At 38.8% G+C, this 27,054-nt stretch overlaps 2 protein-coding genes across 2 annotated transcripts in view; one reads left to right on the top strand and one right to left on the bottom strand.

Moving 5' to 3' along the window:
- The window catches only part of lsamp (limbic system associated membrane protein), a 477,058-nt gene extending 474,095 nt beyond the window's left edge, over positions 1-2,963 (top strand). Inside the window, exon 8 of the mRNA XM_030151629.1 lies at positions 246-2,963. Within this exon, the coding sequence (XP_030007489.1) occupies positions 246-343 (98 nt within the window). The 3' untranslated portion in view covers positions 344-2,963. The remainder of the gene's footprint in view (positions 1-245) is intronic.
- Positions 2,964-9,887: 6,924 nt separating this feature from the next.
- gap43 (growth associated protein 43) lies at positions 9,888-23,297 on the bottom strand. Its single transcript, XM_030151630.1, has 3 exons — positions 22,990-23,297; positions 15,204-15,834; positions 9,888-11,146 (listed from the first exon to the last, which is right to left on the bottom strand). Exons 1-3 carry the CDS (start codon positions 23,017-23,019, stop codon positions 11,067-11,069), a joined length of 741 nt encoding a protein of 246 aa, XP_030007490.1. The 5' UTR covers positions 23,020-23,297; the 3' UTR covers positions 9,888-11,066.
- Positions 23,298-27,054: the final 3,757 nt, after the last annotated feature.

The raw sequence follows: 27,054 nt of genomic DNA, 5'->3' as shown, positions 1-27,054 counted from the left end.
TTAATGCATTATAAACTAGACCTTTAAGTAAAGTGTTACCGTATTTTTTTTTATTTTTTTATTTTTTTTTATCAATTGCTAAAATTTCAGGCGACCTCATTTAAATTCCAGGCAACCCCACGTGGGGTCGTGACCCCAAGGTTGAAAAACACTGATGTAATATGATACGTTTACTGCTTGTGTATGTGAGTCTGAGTGATCTGTAATTCTAATGTGTCTTCTTCTGTCTTCTTTTCTCTGTACAGGACCCGGGACAGGTCGAGATATCAACAGCTCTGACTGTGTATCTCAATCACTGTGGCTCCTGCTGGCCTGCTTCGCCTGCCTTTTCTTCAAGTGTTAATACTGCTGTCCTCCTCTTCCTCCTCCTCCTCCTCCTCCTCCTCCTCTTTCCTCCTCCTCTTCCTCTTCCTCCCCTTCCTCCTCCTCCTATTCCTCCTCCTCCTCCCTCTCATCCCCTAGCCTCCATTCTATCCCTCCCACCTCCTCTCCGACTCACCGACATCCTTATTGCTACCTTACTACCAACTTGACCCCACCCCACCCCTCTCCCAGACTGTTTGCATCATGATACAAAAACCTTACGTGCTCTCAAGCACTGCTTACAGATGTTACAAAAAGAGATGGGTAATGAGTAAAACGATAAGTTTAGATAACTACTAAAAACAGTGGATGAAGGACAGAACACACAAACAGTGCTCTCTTATTAAGGAATTGCATCGTTCTTTTTAATTCGTATGCACTGCTTTGTTTCTGCTATATCTTCGGGGTCCGGATTGGGTTCGGGATTTGTTGTTATTTTTGTCTTCATGAGAATGAAAGCAAAGGCGCCCCTTTAAAAGGGATGCCCACAATCATTTGTCTTAGAAGTACTGAAGACATAAGATATATTTCTTCTTCTTCCTATAGTTGTATTATGTTATCTTAAATGGTAGATTTAACCAACTGTTTAACCAGTGCATTAATGAGCAACAAGGAAAGTACCTGCCAAATATCCAAGTATTTAGAATTAAAACTAACACACGGAAATGAAAGGGAATATTCTGTAGCTGTTTCTGTAAAATTACAGAGAGAGTAGAGCTTAGCGTTAAAGTCTACTACGTTAATCTAATTCTATTAAGCAGACACAGAACCGCAGTATTAGCTGGAGATCTGTCCAGTTAGTAACATTAACTGTAGACGGAGCAGTCGAGCAGACCCTCCAAACCAGAAATCAAGGATGCAGTGAATAGATTTAAGTTGAGCCAAACCAAGCAGATTATAGCTCCGAGGAAATTAGTCCATGTAGTGATGAATATCTTCATCATCATCATTCAGTGGCTTTGCTACCACTCGCCTTTATTCCAAAAGAATTCCTCTTTTTTGCAGCAGAACTCTCACTTTCAAAAAACAAAAACAAAAACAAAAAAAAGTAGGTATAAAGATACGTACTGTACATAGTAAAATTTTGTATTTCTCTATGATTAAATAACTTGTTCTGCCACTGTAATAACTGGAAACAGAGAAAATGTCGCCGCGTATGTTGCTTGTTCGATGACAAACCAACCATACTGTGCAGTTTGTCTCTGTTCCACTGAACGCTGCACCACATTTAGCTCCATATACTGCACCATATACAGTGTTTGCTTTTTATGAGTTTTAGGGTCATTATTCTATACTGCTGAAATTTGGATGAAAATGTATGACACCAATGAATGACTTTTAGTTTTTCTCTTTCAAAGACGTATGTGTGTTTTAATATGAAATTATACTGAAAATTCATATGTTGATATTCAGATATTTTGTTTCTGTTTTTTTTGTTTTGTTTTGTTTTGTTTTTTTGTCTTTACCACATTATTTTTAGTTGTGTACATATATATACTTGAATCCGACATCTTTGTATTTGAAAAGGTTAATTTTATGTGTCCATGTTTCTTAATAGGGTAGCAATTTGTTACAGAAAAATAACAATCACTTAAACTGGCAACCCTGTTCTATTACATGAAGCCCATTAGAAAAAGATGTTTAAAAAAATGTCATGTAAAAAAAAAAAAAAAAAAAAAATGGTAGTTTTGTGCAGTTATTATTACACCTGTTATCGAGATGATATAGGAACGAGCTTGTATGAAGTTGAAGGACATAGAATTAAGTTTAGCTTGTACTGTCTTCAGTATAATTTAACAAGTGAGAGCAGCAAAATTGAATATTAAATCCTGATTCCCCTCAATGCAACCAGTTACTTTATGAACAAAAAAAAAAAAAAAAAATCCTTGGCATTTTGCAAACCTTTTCCATTCTGAAAAATTGCACACTTCCTTGAGGAGACATCTCAGAGCTCGCTGCACTATTAGCTACCTTTTTTTTTTGCCATTTATTTGGACCTGTTTGTAAGGTGACTAATAGTATATGGACTCCTCCGCTGAAACTCTGCTCCTCGACTGGATGTGTGTTCACGTCTCTGCTCTTCAAACATCCAAGCTGAGATAGTACAGTACTGTAAGACACACAATACACACATGTAATTACTGTCATCTTTGACATATATTAAAAACTCGTTCCCGGTGTTTTCCTTGTAAATGCTTCTGACGCAGCGGTTGTGTGACATTGTGGTGTAGGTAATGCCATCTGGTGCAGTCTGATTTCCATGTGAATGAAACAGTAGTAAGTAGTGTTGTACAGAAACTGAAGCAGGCCACAATGCAATCAGACCGAAGCATTTTTACAGTTAAATACATCTTAATTTCCTGCGATATGAACAAAATCATACAGTATGTTTTGTATGTGTAGGGGTGATTTAAGAGCTGCTTGTTTTTTTTTTATGCTTTCGTCATCTTGTACATGGCTTTTAATTTACTTTTACAACTGAACAAGTAACTTTGGCGTGATGTGAATTAACTCGTCTCATGAGTTTTTGTACTATATCGGTACTTCTGCAGTCCTCTTACTGCTTTTAGACCCATACCTGAGGATGAGAGTTTAGCAGGTAAAAAAGTTACCCTCCTACTATAATAAGAGGTACATGATTCGGAAGCTGTGTTGAAATAGTTCTTCATGGTTAATTTGCATGAAAACGGTCTGTATGTCTATCCCTGAAAGTCTGTCTGTCCCACTGTGTGTCTCATAACAAACCTCAGGGCAGACTGAGGCTGGCCTTGGGCAGAAACTAGAAGACTCAAACAAACTGAAGAGTGTTTTTGTTGGGGGAGACTAAGAGAGCAGGATCAAACACTCCCAAAATCCTGCACAGCTTTTATTTTAATCTGCTTGGAAAGTATAACATACAAATCCTTAACGTCGTAGCATGTTGCCTAAGTCACACACTATATGGACAAAAGTATTGGGACACATTGAATTCAGCTGTTTCTTTTCTAACAGGGGTCTGGGATACAAAACAATAACAACAAACTTCATAATATAGTTTTATATTCTGATAAAATATCATTGCATTGGTTAGTTTTGTTTAAATTGTTATCTTTGCTTCCAAAATGGCTCAGAGATGGTTTTACTTGGTTGGATGCTTTTCTCTCAATATTGTTTTTGTTTGTTTTGTTTTGTTTTGTTTTGTTGTTAACCCTATAATTCCAAACGTATCATATTTGATCCAGGAGTTTTGAAGCCCTCTACTTGATTAGTGTGATTTTTTTTTTTTTTTTTTTCTTAAAAAACCTGATGTGAAATTGAAAATTTGAAAAGGAATTACCAATTTGTTAGACATGTTTGTGTTATATTATGTTTTTATTTGTTCTAAAATAATAATATTTGAGCATTGAGACCTGATGTATCAAATATGATAGAAAATTGAAAGTAATACATAGAAATTGATAATTGAAAAATCATTTTTTGGTTGCTCAGAAGGACCAATAAAGGCTCCAGTTTCAAAGAACTGGAATTTTGCGTCAGTGATTTAATGGTTCACGCTTTACAGGGTTAAATATTTTACCTCTATTTTTTTTTTTAAGTGTTTCATGCTCTGACAGTAAATAATAATTTTCTACCACGATGAACCATCTACTTTCTTCACATCTCACTTAGGAAGAAAAATATCCCATTAAAGTTTAAGGAAATATTGATGTTTATAAACTATACGGCCAAAATTATTGGGACACATCATGTCAACAGCTGTAAGATGTCTGATTTGAGATATAAACATTAATATCAATATCCCAATATAAAACTATATTATGATATTTGTCATTATTGCTTTGTATCCCAGACCACTATTAGAAAAGAAACACCTGAATTCAACGTGTCCCAATACTTTGGTCTATATAGTGTATGACTTAGGCAATTACACTATGAGGCTAATGGCATGTGGCTGCATCAGGGCAGCTCTATGGTACAGCTACATGACTCTCTGTCACAGTCTAAACTTTTTACTTTAAAGTAAATTTCTGAGAGTCAAAGCAGGTTAAAAGCAAACCAATAAGAACTGAGTTGTGTTGAAAGGCCGCTGACATATAAGCCATGAAACAGAAAGGGATAAGAGACCAACAGCCAGCCTATGGACACAGCACCAACCCTCTGTAAACTGACCTGGACATCTACTGATGAGTGGAGCTCATTTCTTCACTGTACAAAACTGGCTTATGTATGTGCGCGCATATGTGTGTATGTGTGCTCATTTGATTTTTTTTTTTTTCTTATTATGAATCTACCTGAAAAGTTACTCAAGGCATGAGATACATGATGAGCTGAGCTATGGTTATAGTTACAGTGGTCGCTCTATTTTAAGTTTAGAGTTTTTTTTCTCCTCCCCTTCCTCTGTGTGTATATAAAGTATGATGTTTCTACAGTAGAATGTTGTAAAGTCAGCAAATCCATACGGTCATGTTTATACAACTCAACATTTAAAGTTAAACAGCAAATGTAACTATCACGTTTGTACTGCCCTCCCTTTGTCATGGGAAATTAAGATTTAATCATGAATTATGACATAGCAATGTCCCTTTTTTTTTCTTTATTTTATTATGGCATACAGTAATTGCAGTCAGTTTCTAAAAAAAAAAAAAGACATGTAATAAAGGTATATGAGAAATGTTCATAACAGAAAATAAAGTTGTTTGAATTTAATGTTATGTATTTGAATGTGACTTGAGCTGTTGGGGCAAGTAACCTCCTCTTGGAGACAGCTTGGAACACACGGGATCCTAATGGTACTGTTGTGTTTATCATCATGTTAACATGCAAATAAAATAATATATGTATTGTTATGTCCACTCTGGAAGACATTTTGTCCTTGGAAAAATGCGGCAAAAGCAGCTGGGATTTAACTGTTACCAAGGGGATGATTGAGTATTATGTGTCATGATGAAAATAAACAATAAAACTGATTCAGTCGCCACCAAATATGATGACATGAACTATTCCACACATCCAAATGAATTTTCTTCTAGATCTAACCTTTCCTAAAGGATTTATTACCATTAATTATATCATTATCCTTTCAATTTTGCATTTTTCAGTGGAAAGCAGAGGTTTATTTTAATTTATTTACACAGATCCTTAACTTATAAAGGCCCAGTGTTGCTTTTGTATCAGTTCCTAAATGAAATTTTCTCTATATTTAACCTTTCTTAAGAGATTTATCACCATTTATTATAATATTATCCTCTACATTTTGCATTTTATCAGTATAAATCAGGTACTTTTCTGTATTTAATTCACTGATCATATAGATGTTCATAAAAGCTCTGATCAAAGTTGAGGGTTAGTTCATCAGAAACAGAAAACTGAAGAAAAAGTGACTTTATCAGTCCAATATCTCATTAACTGAACATAAAACAAGTGTCCATCCACTCTCATTGATCCAACTCTATGGGTTTTACTGGAGAATCAATGTAGTAGAAAATGACGGTGTTTCCACGGTAACTACGGAGCCTCTGAACATCCAAATGGGTCATATCTGATGACCATGAAAACATGATAGACTGCATTTTAATCTAATTATTTACATGGATTGATAAGTTTACTGGTTCAGAAGTTATTAAACAGTTTAGATCAGTGAATTCTTTTGGTTGCCGGTGGATGTGTGGGTCTTTATGGGTATTTTAAGCGATTAATCACCATTAATGATAATATTATCCTCTTTGTTTTGCATGTTTCAGTGTAAATCATGTATTTTCCAATATTTAATTCACTAATCATGTAGATGTTCATAAAAACTCAGAGTCAATTCAAAGGTAATTATATCAAAATAGAGAAAAACTGAAGAAAAAGTGACATTTTCAACAAAATTTATTAGTAACTGAATTTAAAAAAACAAGTGTCTCCATCCGCTGTCATTGTTCCAACTGGTGAATCAATGTGGTAGAAGATGACAGTGTTCCCACGGTAACTACAGAGCCTCTGAACATCCAAATGGATCATATCTGATGACCATGAAAAGATGACAAACTGGATTTTACACCAATTATTTACATGGATTTATAGGATTAATGGATCAACAGGTATTAAACAGTTTAGATCAGTAGATGCTTTTAGCTGGTGATGGATGCTTTGGGTCTTTATGGATTAAATAGTTTTAAATGTGATTGTCCTAAATGAAGGCTTTAATTATCTTTATAACTGATAATTAATCCTTAAATCTGTCACTCAAGGGTCTTAAAAATTCCACAAACACAATGAATGATATTACTATATTCGCTTCAGAAATCTTTGTAAAGAAATTGTCAAAAGTGCAAGTAGTGTTTAACATTTTATCATAATGGAGATCTGAATAAGTGTAGCCACCAACCATCACTTATGGGTGGATGAGTTCAGGTATGACCTTTAGCAGTTTGAACATCAGTCGCAGAAACAGTCACAGAGGAAAGTAAATGTAATGTTAGCTGGATTAAACATGGTTAAGACTGGTACAAGACAGTAACTATGAGGCCTGTTGTACTGCTATTTATATGAATGTTTGTTGGTTAAGTTTATTTCAGACACAAACATAGGAAAAAAGAAGAAAAACAAAAGAAACAAAACTAAAAAAAAAAAAAAAAAAACAATAAATAAAAACTGGAAATAGAAATAGAAAATGGAATAACTGTTTAACCCTTTCATGCACGAATTATGAGAACCTTAATCAAATTTTTTTCCTGAGTGCTTTTATTCCTCTTTAGTCATGAAAAAAAACAATGTGATTGAAAATTTTCTTCTGAAAAATAAATAAATAAATAAAAATTCTTTAAAAAATTAAAAAAAAAAAAAACATACAAAAAATAATAATGAAAAAAAAAACATTCTTATGAACCCATTTTTCATGAAGTTGCAAAAATGTCCACTCAGCTGGACACCACACGTTTAATTTTTAACGCACAGAAACATGTATTTACTGATAAATTGTGCGAAAACTATGGAGAGGGCCTGTGATTCTGGGGGTTTATGCTCAGGAGAGATCTACATAATGTTACGTATTCATGTCATAAAAGATATGTAGTGTCTTAAAACTTTAATAAAGACATGTGTAAAAAAAACCAAAACAAAACAAAACAAAAAAACAACGAAAAGAACAACAAAATCCATGAATATACAAGAGAACAGCTGTAGAAGAGCTGTCCACTGGAGTGACCACTGTGCATGAAAGGGTTAATGCAAAGTCTTAGATTTGACCAAAGACACTTTGAAAAATAAATAAACAGGAAGAAAACTCCAAGGCACTCTCAGTTGGTCCCGACCACTTTAAAAGAACCTACAGTTTTCCAGGCTTCTGTTTTGTTTGACTTCCTGATGAAGGCTTCAAGCCAAAATGCGTTGAAGTTGTTTTTTTTTAAGGTCTACACATGACCATGCTGTGAGAATAAAGGCATTTTAATGCTTAAAGAGAGTGCCTTGGAGTTTTCGTCCTGTTCATCTACTTTATGAATTCCTTTTCCAAAGACCACTTCAAACAAACTCTTTTTGGGTCCTAGAAACATTCCTTCCCATGATTTTTTTGACACGTTGAAAAATGTCTTAAAAAAGTCACAGATTTGGCTTCATCAAACCTGCAGATACCCTGTATGTAACTTAATAACCATGAAGATGTTCATAGAAGTCAGAGAAAATCTTAAGGTTACACTGCGAAAATGAAGATCTTACTGAGTGTATTTTTCTCATTTCTAGTCAAAATATCTCATCACACTTAAAATAAGACAGAATCGCCTAAAGGGTAACTTCTCAGTGAGATATAAGAACTGATTTTTAGACAATAGATCTTGAAAATCTTATATCAAGAAATCTTACCAAGATAATTGAATTAAGCAAAAAAAAAAAATCTTGAATTAAGCAAAAGCAAATCTGCCAATCGAACAAAATAGATAGATAGATAGATAGATAGATAGATAGATAGATAGATAGATAGATAGATAGATAGATAGATAGATAGATAGATAGATAGATAGATAGATAGATAGATAGATAGATAGATAGATAGATAGATAGATAGATACATACATACATACATACATACATACATACATACATACATACATAAATAAACAAAAATAAGTTCTTATATCTCACTGAAAAGTTACTCTTTAGGTGATTATGTCTCATTTTAAGTGTGATGAGATATTTTGACTCGAAATGAGAAAAATACACTTGGTAAGAGTTTGATTTTTGCAGTGTATTATGTCAGAACAGATACAACTGAAGCAAAAGTGACTTTTACAGCCAAATGTATCATTAATTGAACATAAAAACAAGCATGCTATTGGTCAAACTACACTGGTTTTACTGGTGAATCAATGTTACAGAAAATAACAGTGTTTATGTTCACTACGGAGCCTCTGAACGTCCAAATGGGTCACATCTGATGACAATAAAAAGCTGAGAAACTGCATTTTACCAGAATTATTTCAATGTATTTATAAAATTAGTGGTTCAACAGTTATTAAACATTGTAGGTCAGTGGACAGTGGATACTTTTGGTGACTGTTTAAGATTTTGAGGTTAATGATAATAAAGTGTTGCCATACAGTGCATTATGAAACCCACGCTGACCCACGCTGCAGTGCAACATTTCCCCACAAGATGTCACAACAAAGCAAATAATGCCACATCTGCACAGGAGAAGACACAATCATGTTACTGTTGATCATTATTCGCCTCAGAAGATGCACAGGGGTTGGAGCAGGTCATAGGCCTCAGTAACTAAACCACCAATCCAACAGGGAATATGTGGGTGGGAAATAATGAACACCAGTGAAAAGTCAACAGGCGCACCATCACCATCTCCTCTGCAAGTGTTCAGGGAGTTTTGCTTCGGGCAAAAAGTACTATATGTGTTTCACGTATAAAATAAGCTCCTCAGAGATGGGGTGCAGCAGCAGAAACCACTTTTAACTTGATTAATGATTTTTTTTTCTCTCTCTCTTGTCTACTTTTTCCACCCCATTATGGTAAAAAATGTGGCAGAACAAAGATAGAATAGCAAGGGGAGATGGAAGATTTTTCTTTCAATTTGAAAAGTGGAGTGTTATATTAGGCATGAACAGGGAACGGCAAACATAACAGAATTTTTTCAATGTAATCATCATCTTTTTGCATCTGCCTTCGCAGCATCGCAGCATCATTACTATAAAGGTCACACAACTTTTATAAGAAGGAGGTTGGTATTTATATATTCACTATGCTAATGCTCACGATGCTTATTGTCACACCTTTTTATGGATCTATGCACCTACAGATACAAATATACAAAAGCTACTTTGAGCTGTTTTTTTTTCCTATAAAGACTATTATTTCTATGATTCAACTAAAAGGACAAACACTAATCTACTGCTGTATCCCAGTGACGTATGCCTAAATGAAGCTGTTTGATCAAATATTGGTGTAACAATTGTGTAAATGTGGTTGGTGCACGATAACAGCATCAAAGAATAAATTATGTAAATGTCATAAAAAGAAATTCTAATATGGCTTTAAACAAACTCCACAGTTTCTGATGGTAATTGGCACATTTGCTTTATTTTGAAAACAGACATTGAAACCATTTTAGTTTTTTTTCATATTTTTTTTTCTCACAAGTTTGAACTCCTTGATAAGGTTGAAACTGGACATTGCACTCACTTGAACATAGGAAAAGTATTTTTTGTTTTTGCTCGTTTGATTTTTGTTTGACTTTTTTCTTAACATCAGTGCAAGAGTATTTTTCCAATTCTTAGAAACTGTCATAACAACACCAAAGACATCAAAAAGAAGCCGCCACACCTCTTAAGTTTTTGTGACTGCGAAAAAGTTCCTCTCAGAGGGAGAGTTCCCATCATGCATCTGGTTCGATGGTTCATGCTACTGTTCTCACGATTGTTTGGCAGAACACAAATCATCATGTAAAAGCCATTTACATCAGTAGTATAGCTGATTTGTATATTTAATATATTTAAATGGCAACAGGTCCTTTACTGTAAATGTGAGTAAACAGTTTGTAAAAGGGGTGTAAACCAAGCTTGAACGACTCAAGCAGAATATATATAGAGAGAGTAATAGTCTCGTCCTGTATGATTCGTTTGGATCCAGGATAGAGTAACCCAACTGGAAATATCACACATTTAATAATACATTCTATTCTCAACCCAATGTGTCAGAACATTAACTATTTGCTGTGTTTTCAAAACACTTGTACGGTGTTGAAAACTAAAGTTATATTTTAAAAACTAGCCTGTTTTTGTGTGCATGTGCAGAAGAACAGATTTTATTTGCAAAGTGTGTTTAAAGGAGGTGCATTGCAATATGCAAATAAAGCAGAGTGCATTTGCAATGCATTTTAAATGTGTAAATCTCCAGTTGGGAGCATTCATTCTACCACTGATTCACACACAATAAATAGTGAAGATGTTCCAAATCAAACCCTCCTCGCCATCAACATCAACATCAAAGGTAACAATCACTTTCCATAATCAGCATCATCAACAACAACATCATCACCACTTTCTCATAGTATTAGCTTGAGCCAAAAAACTTCACGCTGGAAACTCCCCCAACATGAGAAAATCATTGCCACACAAAAAATGACAAACAAATAGAAACGGACTGCCTTCGCATCGGGAAGGCAAAGAGCAACCTTTTTAGATTTTTGTTTTTGTGTTATTCTTCATACTCTTAATTCTGCTTCTTTAAGGTTAAACTTAGTCGTCCTTGGACTCGGTGGCCTCCGCTGCTGCATCAGCCGGGGTGGCCTCCTCTGCTTTAGACTCCTCTGCAGCATCTGGATGAATGGAGGGAGGTGAAGAGGAAGAGGAAGATGAAGAGGAAGAGGAAAAGACAAGTGCAAGAGAAGAGGAAGAGGATATAATGTATAAAAGATGGGAAGGAAAGAAAGAAAGGAGAATTACCGTTTGAGTTACATTTATCAAACATCAAAAATACCCCTAAAATCATCAGGGTGCATTCAAAATTTCACACCGATAATTTCTTGACAGATTTTTAATATCAAGCACTGCTTATAAAGGTTATATAACTAAATGGCTCCATTTTTAGAGGGAAAAAAAATACATAGAGACAACCTTGTAATTTCAATGTCAGTGTTAGTCAAACTCAAAAAAAGTCAGTGAGAAGATGCAACGTAATGCCTGAGAACACCACTGGCTGTGTAAATAATAAAGGAAGAGTGCTCTAATGGACCCATGAAGCATTTGAACTGACATCACAATGCTAACAGCGGCATCTCGGCCTGTCACATCTCATACTGTGTGATGCTCAGAGTTCACTGCGCTGTAACAGCAGGCGTTACTTGGCGAGGAGTGAATACGGCTGGATAACAATCTATGATACATGTCTAAGCGGTGGATCTGTTGAGATATGCCTGCAGTTTTCTTGAATGTGTGCAGCTATTCAGTTCAGTTCACATCACCTCATTAGTCTGCACAATATTAAAAATAATTAGGTTAACTCATGAATAAAGATATAACATTACAGTATGATTTATGGATATATAGTTATTCTGAGTAATTCATTACTGTGTTCATTTATTAACTTTAATTCAGTTTGGTGTGTCATTTATTGTAAAGAATGATTAAACGCAAACCACGATGACTGTAACGCTCTTTTCATATAATAGTTTCAGCTGAGACTTAAGTGCCCGTAGAGGAATGAAGTCATACCAAGATGATCTCATGCTCCTTAAATAGAAAGAGGAGACATCACTGAATGACATCATCGCATCAGAGATTGGGGTGATGGAGTGCATACATATGTATGTGTGAGCGCAAAAGTGGGAAAAACAAAGAAGTGGGCCAAACCTGTCTGTACTGGAGCTTGTACTAATGTGTGAGAGTGTGTGAGTCAAGACAGCGTGAGTCATAGCACATCTTCCAGGTAAATGGTAATTAGCTCGTTAGCCACTATGACAGACTTGAGAACGTCCTTCCCTTTAGCCACTGAACTGTGTGATGCAAATACAGCTTCATGCAACTCAATAAACCCAAGTGTGTCATCTATGGGAATCTGAAATCAGTGCCACTCCAGTTACTTACACCAGTGATTTTACTGACAATAATTGCGGTTTGCAAAAAGGGATTGCAGATGGGAAAACAGTTTGTTGTTTGACAGTGTTGACATGATGCACAACTGACTGCACAACTTTAACCTATAAAGACCCAGTGCTACTTCCAAAATCTGTTTTTTCTCTATATTTAATGTTTCTTAAGTGATTGATCCCCATTTATTATAATATTATCCTCTGTATTTTGTGTTTTTCTCAGTGAAAATCATGTGTTTTCTTATGTTTAATTTACTGATCATGTACATTAACATAAGATTAAAGATTATAAGATTAACAACGGATTAAAGTTGAGGGCTATTATATCAAAAACAGAGAAAACTGATGAAAAAAGTTACTTTTTTCAACAAATACATCATTAAACCTATAACACCAAACATATATTTGATACATGAGTTTTGAAGCCCTCTACATGATCAGAGTGATTTTTTTTTTTTTTTTTTTTTAAACCTGACATATACAATTAGGTACATGCAATACACTGATAATCCACCAGGGGGGAGGAATTTGTTCACCAGAGGCCTTTTCATTGATCCTACAAGATTGTCATTAATGAGAAAGGAGGCAGAACTTTGCCAATTTTGAAAAGGAATTACCAATTTGTTAGACATGTTTGTGTTATATTATGTTTTTGTTTGTTCAAAAATTATAATATTTGAGCATTGAGACTCAATGTATCAAATATGATACAAAATTGAAACTCATACATGGAAATTGACATTTGAAAAAAAAAGTTTTGGGTTGTTCAGGACCAATACAGGCTCCAGTTTCAAGAAACTGGAATTTTTCTGTCAGTGATGTAATGGTTCAAGCTTTACAGGGGTAACTGAACATAAAACAATTGTCTCCGTCCACTGTTATTGATCCAACTCCATGGGTTTTACTGCTGAATAAATGTTGTAGAAGATGACGGTGTTTCCACGTTCACTGCAGAGCCTCTGAACGTCCAAACGGGTCATATCTGATGACCATGAAAAGATGACCAACTGCATTTTACACCAATTATTTACACGGATTGATAGGTTAACCGGTTTAGAAGTTATTAAACAGTTGCTGGTGGATGTTTGGGTCTTTATGGGTTCTACTTTATCGTTATTGTACATGGATCCGACCAATGAAATGGTGCAGAAGTAGTCTGAATAATGAATATAAAGCAGTGCTATTTTAAAAAGTAGTCAATTTAAATCTAAGTGTGTGTAAGTACATATATAGTTATGAATAAAGATGACTTTAAAAGTAAATATTCAGGTGAGGCAGAAGGTACATTAGTGAATCTTCTGTCCAGTTTTCATAAGAATTTTTGATATAATTTTGGTAACACATGGTATGTGTGAATATGCAGTGCTGTCTCATCACACTATGACAGTTAACAACTTGGCCAGATGTAACTAAGTGAAACCAGTCGCAGAGAATATCCTTGGTGGACAATCTGGATCATAGTCATACCACCTCATGCATTATTCAGTCAGATCAGAGTACCTGGTGTCCTTCTGCATACTGACAAACATTAACCAAGTGACTCCAACAAAAGTAATACATATTCATCTGCTCTCTGAGTTCAGTTAGTGAAGCAGAATGTGGTCGGCGGTGGAGTGTTAATTAGCACTTCTTTTGTCAAGTTGTGTTTATTTATGACAGACTTCCCCGCTGCAGATCGTGACCGGTATGGATCATTAATCATTCATTTAAATCAGAACACCTGTTATCCCTATTCCATACAGGCCAGCTATCCCATTGAGGTGGTAACTATGACAACAGGGAGACAGTGCTGCCTAGGTGACCTACTTTCTGTGTAGTTCTCCAGTTGGTGTGTACGTGTCTCCTACCGCACACTCCCACCTATTCAGGACTGAGCATGCTCCATTAACTACCTGTCTGACCCAGTCTGAGAGTCCTTGGACCAGAAATATAAGTTCATGTCGAGTGTATGTTTTGCGAGTGGGTTTTATTACGTTGAATTATCATTTCATAGCCTTTGGTTCCTTCTGAGGTGCACACTTTTGTTATAATTAGACGTCATCTGGTGCTTTCCTGTGAAATCCATTAGCTCCAGACAGCGACCACTCCATCAAACATTTTGACCTGCTGTAATGTGTACCGAGATCCTAATGAGATCATTAATTTTCACCTGATTGCTCTTTTCACTCCACAGAAAAAGTGTGGCAATAAAATTCACAAGGTGTTCATGAACCTTAATTACCGAAAAACAAGCAGCCCTATCTATTAAACAAATAATTTAACCTTCCTTCTTCACATTGATGTTGCACTGTAACTGTACCAGCCCGCTGTACAATGTCACTGTGGAGCAAGTAATTGTTTCTATGTCAAACCTTGTGGTTCCATCACAACCTCTGCCTCATCAATATGGAGTTTCCATCATGCAGAGGCTGAGCTACAAGACTGTCTAATCTAATATTGAGTTGTGTCCTTGTGTTAACCAGTGAATGGTGGAGCGCTGCCAAAGATCTTTAAATCCCTAAGACTGTCTGAGACATTTATTTCCTGTAGTGCCTGCCAAGCAGACTATGGGCATAGGTAAGGGGATTCTTCTTTATGAGTTCTGTAAGGTAAATAATTGCTTCCTGATTGGTTAGAGAGTTTCATGTTATTTTAGTTTCTGAACCCTCTCGAACACAAACACTCATACCTTATTATTCATAGATACATCCTGTTTGTAGATAAGCTGTTCGGAACACTTGGCTTTGAGCATGGTATGTGTTTGGTTGAGTAAGTGTAGTTGTTAAAGCTCTTTTCCAGTCTGTACCTTGTTTATCTTTTGTTTGGTTAGGCTCCTCCTTCTCAGCTGTCGGGCTGACAGCAGCAGGCACATCGGCTTGTCTGGCCTCCTCCTTTTTCTCTTCACTCTTCTCCTCCTTTTTGTCCTCAGCTGTGGCTGTAGTGGGACTCTTGGCCGCTGGGACCTCCACCTCTTTGGGCTTCTCCTCAGCTTTCTCCTCTGCCTTTGGCTCCTCTTTTGGGGGCTCAGAGGGCGCTGTGGCGGCCGTAGGAGAGACAGCAGCAGGTGCCGCCGCTACTGGAGACGTGGCTGCGTCTGCAGGGGATGCAGCTGCAGGAGAATTAGCTGGCTTGTCTGCCACTGGGCTTTTGGCTTGGCTTGACTCCTCCTCCTTCTTGGCCTCCTCTCCTGCAGCTTCCTCCTTTGCAGGTGCCTCCTCACCCTCTGCTTTCTTTGCCTCCTCTCCATCCTCTGTTGCCTCTGCAGCAGCAGGACTGTCTTCCTCCTTCTCTTCCTCTCCATCTTTCATCTTTTTCCGAGTTATGTGTCCGCGGAAGCTGGCCTGTATTTTGGTAGCAGCCTTGTGAGCCTTGTCCTCAGGTTTGTTGGTGGTGCCATCCTGCTCAATCTTCTGGTCAGCCTCCTCATTCTTCTCCACCTGGTACCCAGGAAACAGAGACACAACTTTAACATCTACCATAATCCAGAATGTAAATCAACTGGAGATCAACTAGGAACTGTACTGCTTCTAAAGCTAACACTCATCAAAGTAACATTCTACTGTAGTGATCTGAAGACTAAAGATGATCATCCCAATAATCAGATCACAGTAACATATTTTATTTGGGCCTACTACCCTACACCAGACAAAGGTATGACATGTCATCAAATAATCTGGAGAAAAAGAAAAGATTATGCTGTTAGAGGTACTTGTGTACATATGACTACTAAGTTACAGACTGGGAAATGTGGGGTTAGAGTATCAGGACTGGTTTAGAATTTAGTTAATGTGCAGGACTGGATGAGGAACAGGGGTAGGAATAGGACAGTACACAATGTAATATTTGAAAGGTGGTCCATGATATTACCTGCGGTAACTGGATCCATAGCTGTCCATCAAATAGTAGGTTGTGTTATGAGTCTTAAAAATCTAATGAAAAGAAATCAAATCAAATAAAAGAATGAATGATGAGCACTGAAAGTGGAAAACAAAATGAATCAGTACAATCAAAATGAGGCAGCAAATAAACCAAGGTAAAATATTCTCCAGCCAAGAATAAACTAATCCAAAGCCCAAAATGTGCACCTTAAATGGATGTGAATAAGCAACATGAAGCAAACACAAATTGGCATGCAAGCAGTGCAGTATCAGTTACACCAAATAATAAAGAATGTGAGAAAACTGCAAATCAGAATTATTTGCTTTTGATTGTGTTCGTTCAGGAATTAAGGCTTTGTGGAGCGTCTGGGACAGCTTTGACAATACACTGACTCTACAGCACTTTGCATGGTGGAGAAAGAAGATTTAGTGCTCATGTGAATCATGTGAAAATGATGTGTGTGTGTGTGTGTGTGTGTGTGTGTGTGTGTGTGTGTGTGTGTGTGTGTGTGTGTGTGTGTGTGTGTGTGTGTGTGGGTGTGTGTGTGTGTGTGTGTGGCGCGGGGGGGGGGTCAATTGTCTCCAGATAATAAATTGGATATGCAGGGATTTGAAGCATGTAAAATGACTCTGGGCATTTATTGTGGTTATTTAATCCAGGGGAGAGGTTGATATTGTCCTTGATAATGGCTCTAAAATAAGATTAAGTGAATATTTAAACCTGAATATAGAACATTTTCAACATCCATATCTAATTCTTGGATTTGTTACTAATGATGTCTTCAAAATTCCCACCATAAAAATGGAAGCTCTTTTTTAAAAAATAATGTGCAAATCTCTATTCACTTGGTACAGTAGCTTTCCATGGCTCTGGCTGCTAGGGAACGAGCTGCCTGCTAGAATCTCCTCAGCATTCACTGCCATACCCCTCCCAACCATCAAAGGTTACCTTGACAACCAGAGTGCTAACTCATCACAGCGCTGTCTGCTGGTTGGTGCTATGAAAGACTATATGTCACCCTGATTGGCAGCACACCTGACCCCTCAGGGAGCAGGCCAATAGGAACTCATAAATCAGGCGGGGCAATCGGCATGGCTAAGGAGGGGTTGTGTGTGATGCAGCAGGGTGCGGTGCTGGTGGGGGGTGGGCGAGGGGGTAACATGTCTGTGTGAGCGTGGGTGGGCGTGTGTGTGTGTGTGTGAGTGCATGTATTAAGGCTGGCGATCTATGTCACCAAGCAGTGATGTCTTGTTTAAGGTCAGTGGCTATGAGTGAAAATTGCTTTCAAAATGCAGCTCAGTATCAATCTATTTTCTGATTCCCTTCGCTTCAACGAGCGTCATTATATTGGATATGAGGCTTGACTTGGACAGCTGTCTATATGAGGTATCATGTCTCTGTGACATGATTTAAGAGCCAAAGGCACTAACCAACATGTCTTCTTCAGGGTCATTGTGTCAGTGCAATATTGGAACAGTGAGACCAAGGTTCAGCTGTGTTGGTATATTCACCTCCTCCACCCTCATTCACATCCTATCCCTAGGGTTTGGGGTGTAAATCTTCCCCAAGGCCGTCAACAGGCCTTAATATATACCTTCTTCCAAAAGCAATCTTGAGAACCATGTGATAATTGTAAAAAAAAAAAAAAAAAAAAAAAAAAAAAAAGAACAATACTGTTGTTCATTGCTCTTGTACTTAGAGAGAGATAAAAATACTTTCAATGATTTCACCACACGCTGTGATTTATACCTTAAACTAGAGCTGTATACTTAATGATCACCTATTAAATGGGAAAATAAACTCCTGCAAGTGTCTGCTATTAGAACAAATATCTAAAGCAAAGACAGACAAAGCAGCACCGGCACACCCTCTGCTCTTAATAATATGCAGGTCCCTGGTGACTTATTGTGCTTTTATTACGTCTGATCTCACGGGTGCTTACAATTGCCAAAATTTGACCCAGCCACTTAACTCTAAATAGAATTACTTACTGGCTACTTGCAGTGAGTCAGGCCGAGAGAGAGGCTGGGGGGGGCAGTGGATGAGTGTATTTGGGAATATGGGGGTATGACATCATTATTGGAATGAAGAGGATGTCATTTACTTTAGAGATCTGGGTGTGTGAGGGTAAATGTAATAAAATACCAGCAGAGCCAAGTGATCTCATATCGGTTCTATGAAAAAGGGGAAGAAAGATCGCCATCACCGTTTGACCACAAGTGTAGCATCATCATTTGAATTATTGATATTTGTCTGTTCGTCACCCTCACAAAATGCTACGCTGTGATTTTCTGCCCGCTGTCAACATCAACTGTGTGCACGGATCATAGATTCACTCCTGAAGTGCTTTGTCTTGTCATATCAAACTTATTGAGCCGCAACAGACAGATAGTATGTGAGTGTTATAAATGACTGACTGACTCTAATGGCCTCAATACATTAAAAAGCACTTATATTATCTAAACAGAAACATTATGGCAAATCCTTTAAGAATTGCTTGTTTGAAGACTGTGGCTGTTAATTGAACCCTGGTCACGTACCCTCCTGCAGGCGCTTAGTGTCTGTGCGGCACACATTTTCATTCATAAATACAGCAGCACCTCCCAAAGGTACGGCACACCACAAGGTACACTCCTTTTAAGACTTCACACTTAGACCGCATGACTGTTTGAACTCTCCCGTGATTAATTTGCAAAAAGTCAACATATTTGCATTATCAGGTTAATCAACTGACTCATTACAATTAGCCTGCAGTGTTTCCTCTTTAAACAAGGTCTTTCTGGTTGCCATGGATACAATACGTTATCCAATTTTCTGTTTTGTGTTTTTTTTTTTAAGCAAAAAGTTGAGTGTTTGCTTTTTTCTGTCTCGTTCTGATTGATGTGAACGTTGACTGAATTTATATCGGTGCTTGTTGCAGGACATGCTTCTTTAAATCCTGTAGGCAAGTGACATATAATGACTGGTGCCCACGTTATCAGAATCTAAATGTGCAATAGTTCAAAGGTTAATTTATCTAAATCCAGCAGTGCCATTCACCAGAGGACAAACCTTTGTGTCTGCAAGGGTAATACATGGCTGTGGTAAAATGTGTTTAGGACATTATCTGACAGCTAAATGTGTGTGTTGCAGCTCTGTCTATCAGCTGCAGTCTGTTCTCTCCGTTTCTGTGTCTGTCCTTGGGTGGGCACCGGCTGTCGTGAGAACCACACCCCAGAGTCAATGGCTTTACCGGCAGATACACACACACACACACACACATAGACACACACCATCCCCCCATGGTGACACACAGTAACAATCCACCACCTTCCCACTGCCTCATTGCCAGGGCCATTAGGGACTTGTTTCAAGAGGGGGAGGAGGCAAAAGGCACGCAAAACGGGGGGAAACACTGTGCAGAGGTGTGGTAAACGCTGGTCGAATTACCACAGAACCACAGCTCATGCTAATGCACACACAAGTCGTGCATATAATCAGGCTTTTTTGTTTTATTATTCTGATCTATTCAAGCGGGAGACTCCCTTTTCACCTCCCCACTCCACCCAGCTTTGGATGAAATGCAGTGCCGCTAGCAAGAGGAGAGAGAAATTTTTAAGGTAATATTTGCATTCATAATGAATGAGTAATAGAATATTGCTATGCAGAGGCCCTTTTATCACGAACCCCAACAGGTGCAGCTGCTAAATACATTTCATGTGAGTCACTTTGATGTGTAGTAATTGGAAATTGTGCAAGTCTTTACATTTTAAGCAATTAAAATGTAAAGTAAATTTAAATGGAAAAACTCCCCAAACATTTGTCATGTTAAAACAGTTCTCAGGCAGGCAGAGATAATATTAGCCACCCCACTGGTGGAACAGATACTTCCTGTAATAATACTTGAAAATCCTAGCATGATTCCAATGGCTGTCTGCTTTTCCTCACGAACTATCCAGACACCAAAGAGCAAAGACTGGCTGCTGTCTGCTACAGCTGAACGTCTCCTTCTCTGTGTTTCTAGTGTCTTTCACTCTGTTCCTCACTGTGCAAACTGCTACCCACTCATTCTCTCACACACACATACAGACACAGCGGAGCACCACACCCTTTTAGCCGGCTATCTCCTGCAGAAGAGGAGAGAGGGGCTCAGGTGGTGACTGCCACAGCCCCCGCTTGCTGTCCTCCCTCACTCACTCTCTCTCTCTCTCTCTCTCTCTTTCTCTGCTTTGACGATGAATTGATGAGCAACATTTTAGGATGCACTGTTTCTTTTACGATGGCCCAGGAAAAGATGCTCTGCAGCAACTAATAAGCGGCCATATGCCAGCGTCATTACATCCTCAGGAGCAGCCTTTAATTCAATTACACCGGCTCTCTGCCTGAACAAAGGCTCTGCAATCGCCACTGATCTCAGAAGGGGCGAGAGGCAGTGGGTCTGAGGAGAGGGCAAGAGGAGACAGAGGATGGGGAATGAGGGAGGAGGAGGGGGGGGGCGGGGGTGAGAAGGGGTTAGTGAAAGCTGGGATGTGGGATGTGGGATGTGGGCTGTGGCTGCATATGGAGCCATCATTTTTAAGGTAACAGTTGGGTCTTGGTCTGGAATTTGGTCTACAAAGGACTTGGGTTCAAGCTCAAAGTTGAGGAGGAGCGAAGAGGAGTTGAGGATGGAAGAAGACGAAATGGGAAGGCTGATAAAGTCTAAACTCTAAAATATCAAGACTTAATACAGAACTTGACTCAGGACTTTGTATCCTGACATTATTAGAAGACAAGTGGCATGATCTGTTGATAAAGCAGCAGAATTTATGTTGTTTTTTTTTTCTAAAACTACCTAAAACTAAAGATAAAACAACAACTCAGGCTACAGATGAGACTCAAATTAAGCACTAGCAGCAAGAAACCATGCTCATCCATCCTCGAAAAGCACAGAATGTGTCAGGATTAATTTATGCTTCTGCTCCACAAAAGCAGAAGCAGGAGTATAAGTGTTTGTAGCCCGGGAGGAGAGTTCTCCCTTTGGTGAAACACGCATGCTTGAGGCAGCGACGGCGTTCTGTGGGAAAAAAAAAAAAAAAAAAAAGGCATTGCTGAAAAATGCCGGTGCCTCACCCACATGGCTGCAGTGTGCACCATGCCGGCTTCCTCCCTTCATGTTCCCTTCCTTCTGATCTTCCTCATCTTCTTGCATGCTCAACTCCTCCATCCACCATCCCTCATTCTGTCACCACCACCACATTTCCAGTGAGTTTTCCTGCCACCGTTCAGTCTCCATTCCTTTTTCTTGCTTTTCAACACGCCTGCCTGCCTTTCCCTTACCTTCCCCCCACACCTTACAACCTCCCTCCCTGTCTCAAATCTCTTTTCACCTACCTTCTGTGTCTCAACCCCTCTGTTTCTTTTCCTCCCCCCCTACCTTCCCTCTTGCACCATTACTCTCTAGCTCCTTTATGCATCTTTTACACCCATCTACCTCCATGTGCACCAGCTTCACTCCACCCTGCCTCTCTGCATCCTGCTCTTCCTGCATGTCTGTCAATTGGCAAAACCTCGCTTCCTTTCTCTCTCTGTCGCTTTCTCTCTTCTCCTTTGCCAGAGCTAACATGACTCATCCAGGCTGACATTTAAGAAGCAATCAAGTGTCATAGGAATCCAGTGTGTTACGACTGATAAAAATCATAATGTGTTAGAGATGGGAAGCAGGGAAATCGGCCCTGATCACACACACAAAACCACCATGATAGCTCCTGAATTGCAACAGAGTGGAGCATGCGAGAGTCCCTCCTTCTCTTCCTCCAACGTCCAGACTCAACCACGTTCATGCAACACCTTCTTTTTTTTTTTTTTCCTGTGAATCCTGGCACAGACAGAATAGCCATGGGTTATTAGAAAATACCCATCACCACCCTTTCACACCCTTTAAACAAGTGCACACTCCATAGTAGCCTCCATTGACAGCATCCACTTATAAAGCTGGAGGGTTATGATAATCCATTTAGACTCATTTATTCCCATTGTATTCCCCTGAGGCCACTGACATGATGGTGCTGCTCACTCAATCCGTACCCCACCCTTTTTTTTTTTTTTTTTTTTCTTTCCTCCTCAACTGTGGAAATGCACTTTCCTGTGTCACCCATTTCTGCTCAAGATAACACAAAAGATATTTAGAAGCCTTTTCAGCTGTTAATAAAGACAACATTGTAAGTTCTAATTGGTTGGTAATCATCTTAAACAATGGCAGATCTGAGTTCAGTGAAGCTCCTGATAAAAACAGGGAGCGTTTCAAGCTGTAAAAGCAGAAAAAAATATCAGGATGCAGAGTCTATCAAGCACCTTCCAATAATCTTTCACTTTTTTTTTTTTTTTCACGTGCATGATCAATATAAGGGAATGCCCAAGCTGTACAAGATCGAGTTACAGCCTTGTGCCCCTTCGCAAGTACAGTGTGAGGTCTGAGAGGCATTGTGGCAACATCCATTCATGCGGGATAATCACATTAACTAGGCGTGTCTGGGCTGTGAGGATAGACTTCTATAAAGACAACCCAGGCCTCAAGTCAAAGGAAATTACACCAGCGTCTTCTCTAATCTCACCTCCAGCATCTGATCTAACCACAAACCAACACTTAGAAAGTTCAGAGTTGAAAAAAGCCTCTTTTTTTGTCATCTAGAGGAATAGATCTGAGATAAAATATAAAAAAAAAGAGAAAGAATAGATGAATCAGAGCAGTTTACCGGTTTGGTTCTTCTTATGCAGCACAGCATAGTTGTAGTTGTAGTATCCTCCCTTTCTCTTCTTTGCTTCTTTCTTTCCTCTTTTCTCTCCCTTTCACTTCTTCTCTCACTCTCTCTCTCTCTCGCTCTCTCTCTCTCTCTCGCTTTCGTGCACACACACTCTCTCTCGCTCTCTCTCTCTCTCTCTCTCTCTCTCTCTCTCTGGCTGTATCAACAGCTAAGTCGCCCGGTGCATTTACTCATCCCAGTTTGCACACACACGCTCTTCAGTCGATCTGCCTGGGCGCACCTCTCCCTCTCTCTCTTACTCGCTGCCTGACAATGACTACAAGCCCACCCTTTAAACCCCTCCCTTCCACTTCCCCTCGCTCCCTCCATCCTTCTCTCCTCCTTTCCCACTGTCCCCTTCCTCCTCCTTCTCCTCCTCCTCCTCCTCTTCTCGCTCATAGTGATGAACCCCCCCCACCTCTTTGAGATCAGCACTCCTCTCTCCTCTACATCTTCTCACCCTCCTCCTTTTCCCTCTTGCAGCCTGGCTCCAGCAAAACCTACGGCCCCACCCTAAATAGACTCTCCCTCAATCACAAACTGGAATACTCTCAATTTATTTGTGATAGATTTCTTTTTAAGCTTTATTTTCATTTCTTTCAGCACCATTAACACCCATCTGTTTTATGTGCTTCCCTTCCCAACACAAGGAGGTGCTTTTTGTGTAAAAAGAAAAACCAAAAAAAAAAAAAAAAACTTCCCAAATGGAAGCGGCCATCTCTGATTGCCCAGGATCCCTTGCAGACTGTGTTATTCACTCTCTAGATCTCAGATCACTGTTATGAGCCTGTGAGCTCCTCGTCCAAACTGCCTCAGTGATGCCAAAAGCATGTTTTCTGGCACAGCCGGGAGCAGCTCTTGCCAGGAGAGATGTGTGAAAGAGAGCAGTGATGATCGCAAAGGCGCATGCACGTGTGCACGCACATCCACACACACACTGTGCTCTTAAGACACGTCACCCGCACCACCAACCCTCCCATACCCATACTCTGTTCTCATGGAAACACCAGCAGATAGAATAGAAGGGCAGAGGAGGAGGAGTGTATGAGAGAGAGATGGAGAGAGAGAGGGAGAGAGAGAGAGAGAGGGATGAAGGTAGGAGGAGGAAGCAAGAGGTCCGGGTGTGGCAGACAGGCAGGCTTTTTCACTCCCCCTCCCCCTTTTCTTCTCTCCCCCTGTGCCCAAATTTGCACAGTCTGGTTTAATGAGCGGGCACAACACATGCATTATCCCCACAACTACATTTATAACCATTCCAGGGAGGATCGCAGGCGCATGCTCATGCAAACACCCACACTCTGTATTTGTCTTTCATAATACACACAGACACATATAACACTGTGGTGTCAGAAAAGTCCCCACCCCCGCTCTGACACCAGTGAGCACCAGCAGATGCTACAGACACAATGAAGATGGAGGGAACAGATAAAGGACAGGAGGATAGACAGAGAGGGGGGAAAAGAGATGGATAGATGGATAGAATTTAGGGAGAGAAGGGAGGGAAGAAGAGGGAGAGTCCTAAGGGGTTGTGCTCTGCTATTCTTCTCTGTTACAGGATTATTCCACTTCCAGTTCACTGAGGGGAAATCATTAACCTGCACCGCTGAGCCTCAGCCTTCCCGGTGGTCGCTGCTGCCACACAGCCAAATGTAGCTAGCACTATTACTTGGCTATACTACATCATCACTATGTGTCATCATGTTCTATACCAGACTCTATGACACACATGCTGTAATGCACTTCTGCTGAGTGTGCATGATCTTTCTCAGCACTGCCCTGCTTTACTTTCATAGGGCTATGCACATTCATACTGTACTGCTGCCAGATTACAGTCCCCTGCTGAGCCGCTCCACTGGAATAACCAGCAGATAAGTGTGTCTCTAAATAGGACTCAGCATTTCTGTCAAAATATCCAAAGACATGTAAAAGGCTGACAAATTACAGAAAAATAAAAACAACTTTAAGAACTAAATAGAAAAATAGGACCAATGGCCATGTAGCTTACCGGCCAAACTAAAAGCTTTGGGAAATGTATCCAGATGCCAATTATTATCACCCAGTTCTATGTATTTATTCTAGTACAGAAATAGCCCATGTTTTGGTCATATTCCAATCAGATCTGTAAAAAATTCAAATTCCAACTTGATATCATTGATACTTACTGATTTATTGGATCAATCCACTTCCTATCTGTTATAATGGGAAAATTTTTCAAAGTCACACCAAATCCAGAATCAGATCTGGATCAAAATAATTTCAATATCTTGTGTTGACATCATCATAAAGAAGCTGTATACCAAGTTTGAAGTCAATCAGAGCTGTAATTTGGGAGAAAAAGACGATTGAAATGTTTTCCCCATAAGAGCCCATGTTAAATTTTTCGTAAATTCCCGGATCCAGAAGAAGATCCTGATCAGCACGTGGACATTATGTTTTGGTCATCTCCCCATCAGGGCTGAACTGTAGAAATTTACACTTGATATCATTTATATTTAATACTGAGTTATTGCATCGATCCACTTCCTATCGCTTACAATGGGGAAATTTTTCAAACTCGCACCAAATCCAGAATCAGATCCAGATCCAAATAATTTCACTAACTTTTGTTGACATCATCATAAAGAAGCTGTATACCAAGTTTGAAGTCAATCGGAATTGTAGTTTCGGAGAAGAAGACGATTGAAATTTTTGTAATGGACGACAGACGCCGCCGCCAATGGACGCCGCATGACGACAATAGCGTACAGCCTGTCGGGTCGGCAAAATAAAAAGGGGATAAGCTGTGTTGACAACTCATCTTTTCAGAACCACTTTTAACATGTGGGTCATTCCATATGAAATCAACAGATTTTAAGAAAATTTCCCACTTGACCCTCTCAGATTTTTCTAAATTTTTACATATTTCTAGTCTATATTTAATTTGAACATTTAACATAGAAGGATTTATAGAAGCAAGTTGTGCTTGGTGGCAAAATTTAGGGCATGTTGAGCCGGATTATGTAATAAATTCCCATTATGTAATAAAAGTTCAAAATGTAATAAGAATGTCACATCATCTTGTAATAAAGCCGCATTATGTAATAAACTGACGCATTTTGTAATAAACTACATCAACGCATTATATAGTAAATTTTTTCACATTATGTAGTAAGTTATTACAATATGAGAAATTTATTACAAAATGCATTTGACGGGCTATCATTACCACTACTACAGCTACTAATCTGCAGGGCTACTTCGATTAAAGAGGGGGAAAAAAAACAACTTGAGTGTCGTTATTACGTAATGAACCATGTTATTACATTTTCCTGAAAATAAAAATGTGTCAAGTGCATTTTTACCTCCGCCAAGGAGGTTATGTTTTTGCCAGGGTTTGTTTGTTTGTTTGTTTGTTTGTTTGTTTGTTTGTTTGTTTGTCTGTCCGTTAGTGTGCAACATAACTCAAAAAGTTATGGACAGATTTGGATGAAATTTTAAGGGTTTGTTGGAAATGGGATAAGGAAGAAATGATTAAATTTTGGTGGTGATCGGGGGGGGGGGGGGCCCACGGGGGGGGCCACTGATCAGCCTTGGCGGAGGTCTGCGCTCTCCGAGTGCTTCTAGTTTTGTAATAAATTTCTCAAATTGTTATAACTTACTACATAATGCGAAAAAATTTACTACATAATGCATTGAGGTAGTTTATTACAAAATGCGTCAGTTTATTACATAATGCGGCTTTATTATAAGATGACGTGACATTCTTATTACATTTTTAACTTTTATTACATAATGGGAATGTATTACATAATGCGGCTCAACAGGGCAATTCCTGTACTTTCACATGGTGTCTTTTATATTGTGATACTACCTATCCCACATGCTGATACTGACCTTTGAATCCAAAGGTCAGACAGATATTTTTGATTTTAAGCTGTTCATATATCATACATAATATAACATAGGACCTTCATTTTACACAGATCAATTCCCCAAGTAGCCGAGACATAGCACATAAAATTTCTAATGAATATGATG

Source organism: Sphaeramia orbicularis, chromosome 13 (assembly GCF_902148855.1).
Source record: "Sphaeramia orbicularis chromosome 13, fSphaOr1.1, whole genome shotgun sequence".
NCBI classification, from domain to species: Eukaryota; Metazoa; Chordata; class Actinopteri; order Kurtiformes; family Apogonidae; genus Sphaeramia; species Sphaeramia orbicularis.
The sequence above is the reverse complement of the archived record's forward strand: the minus strand, read 5'-3'. Positions and strand labels throughout refer to the sequence as shown.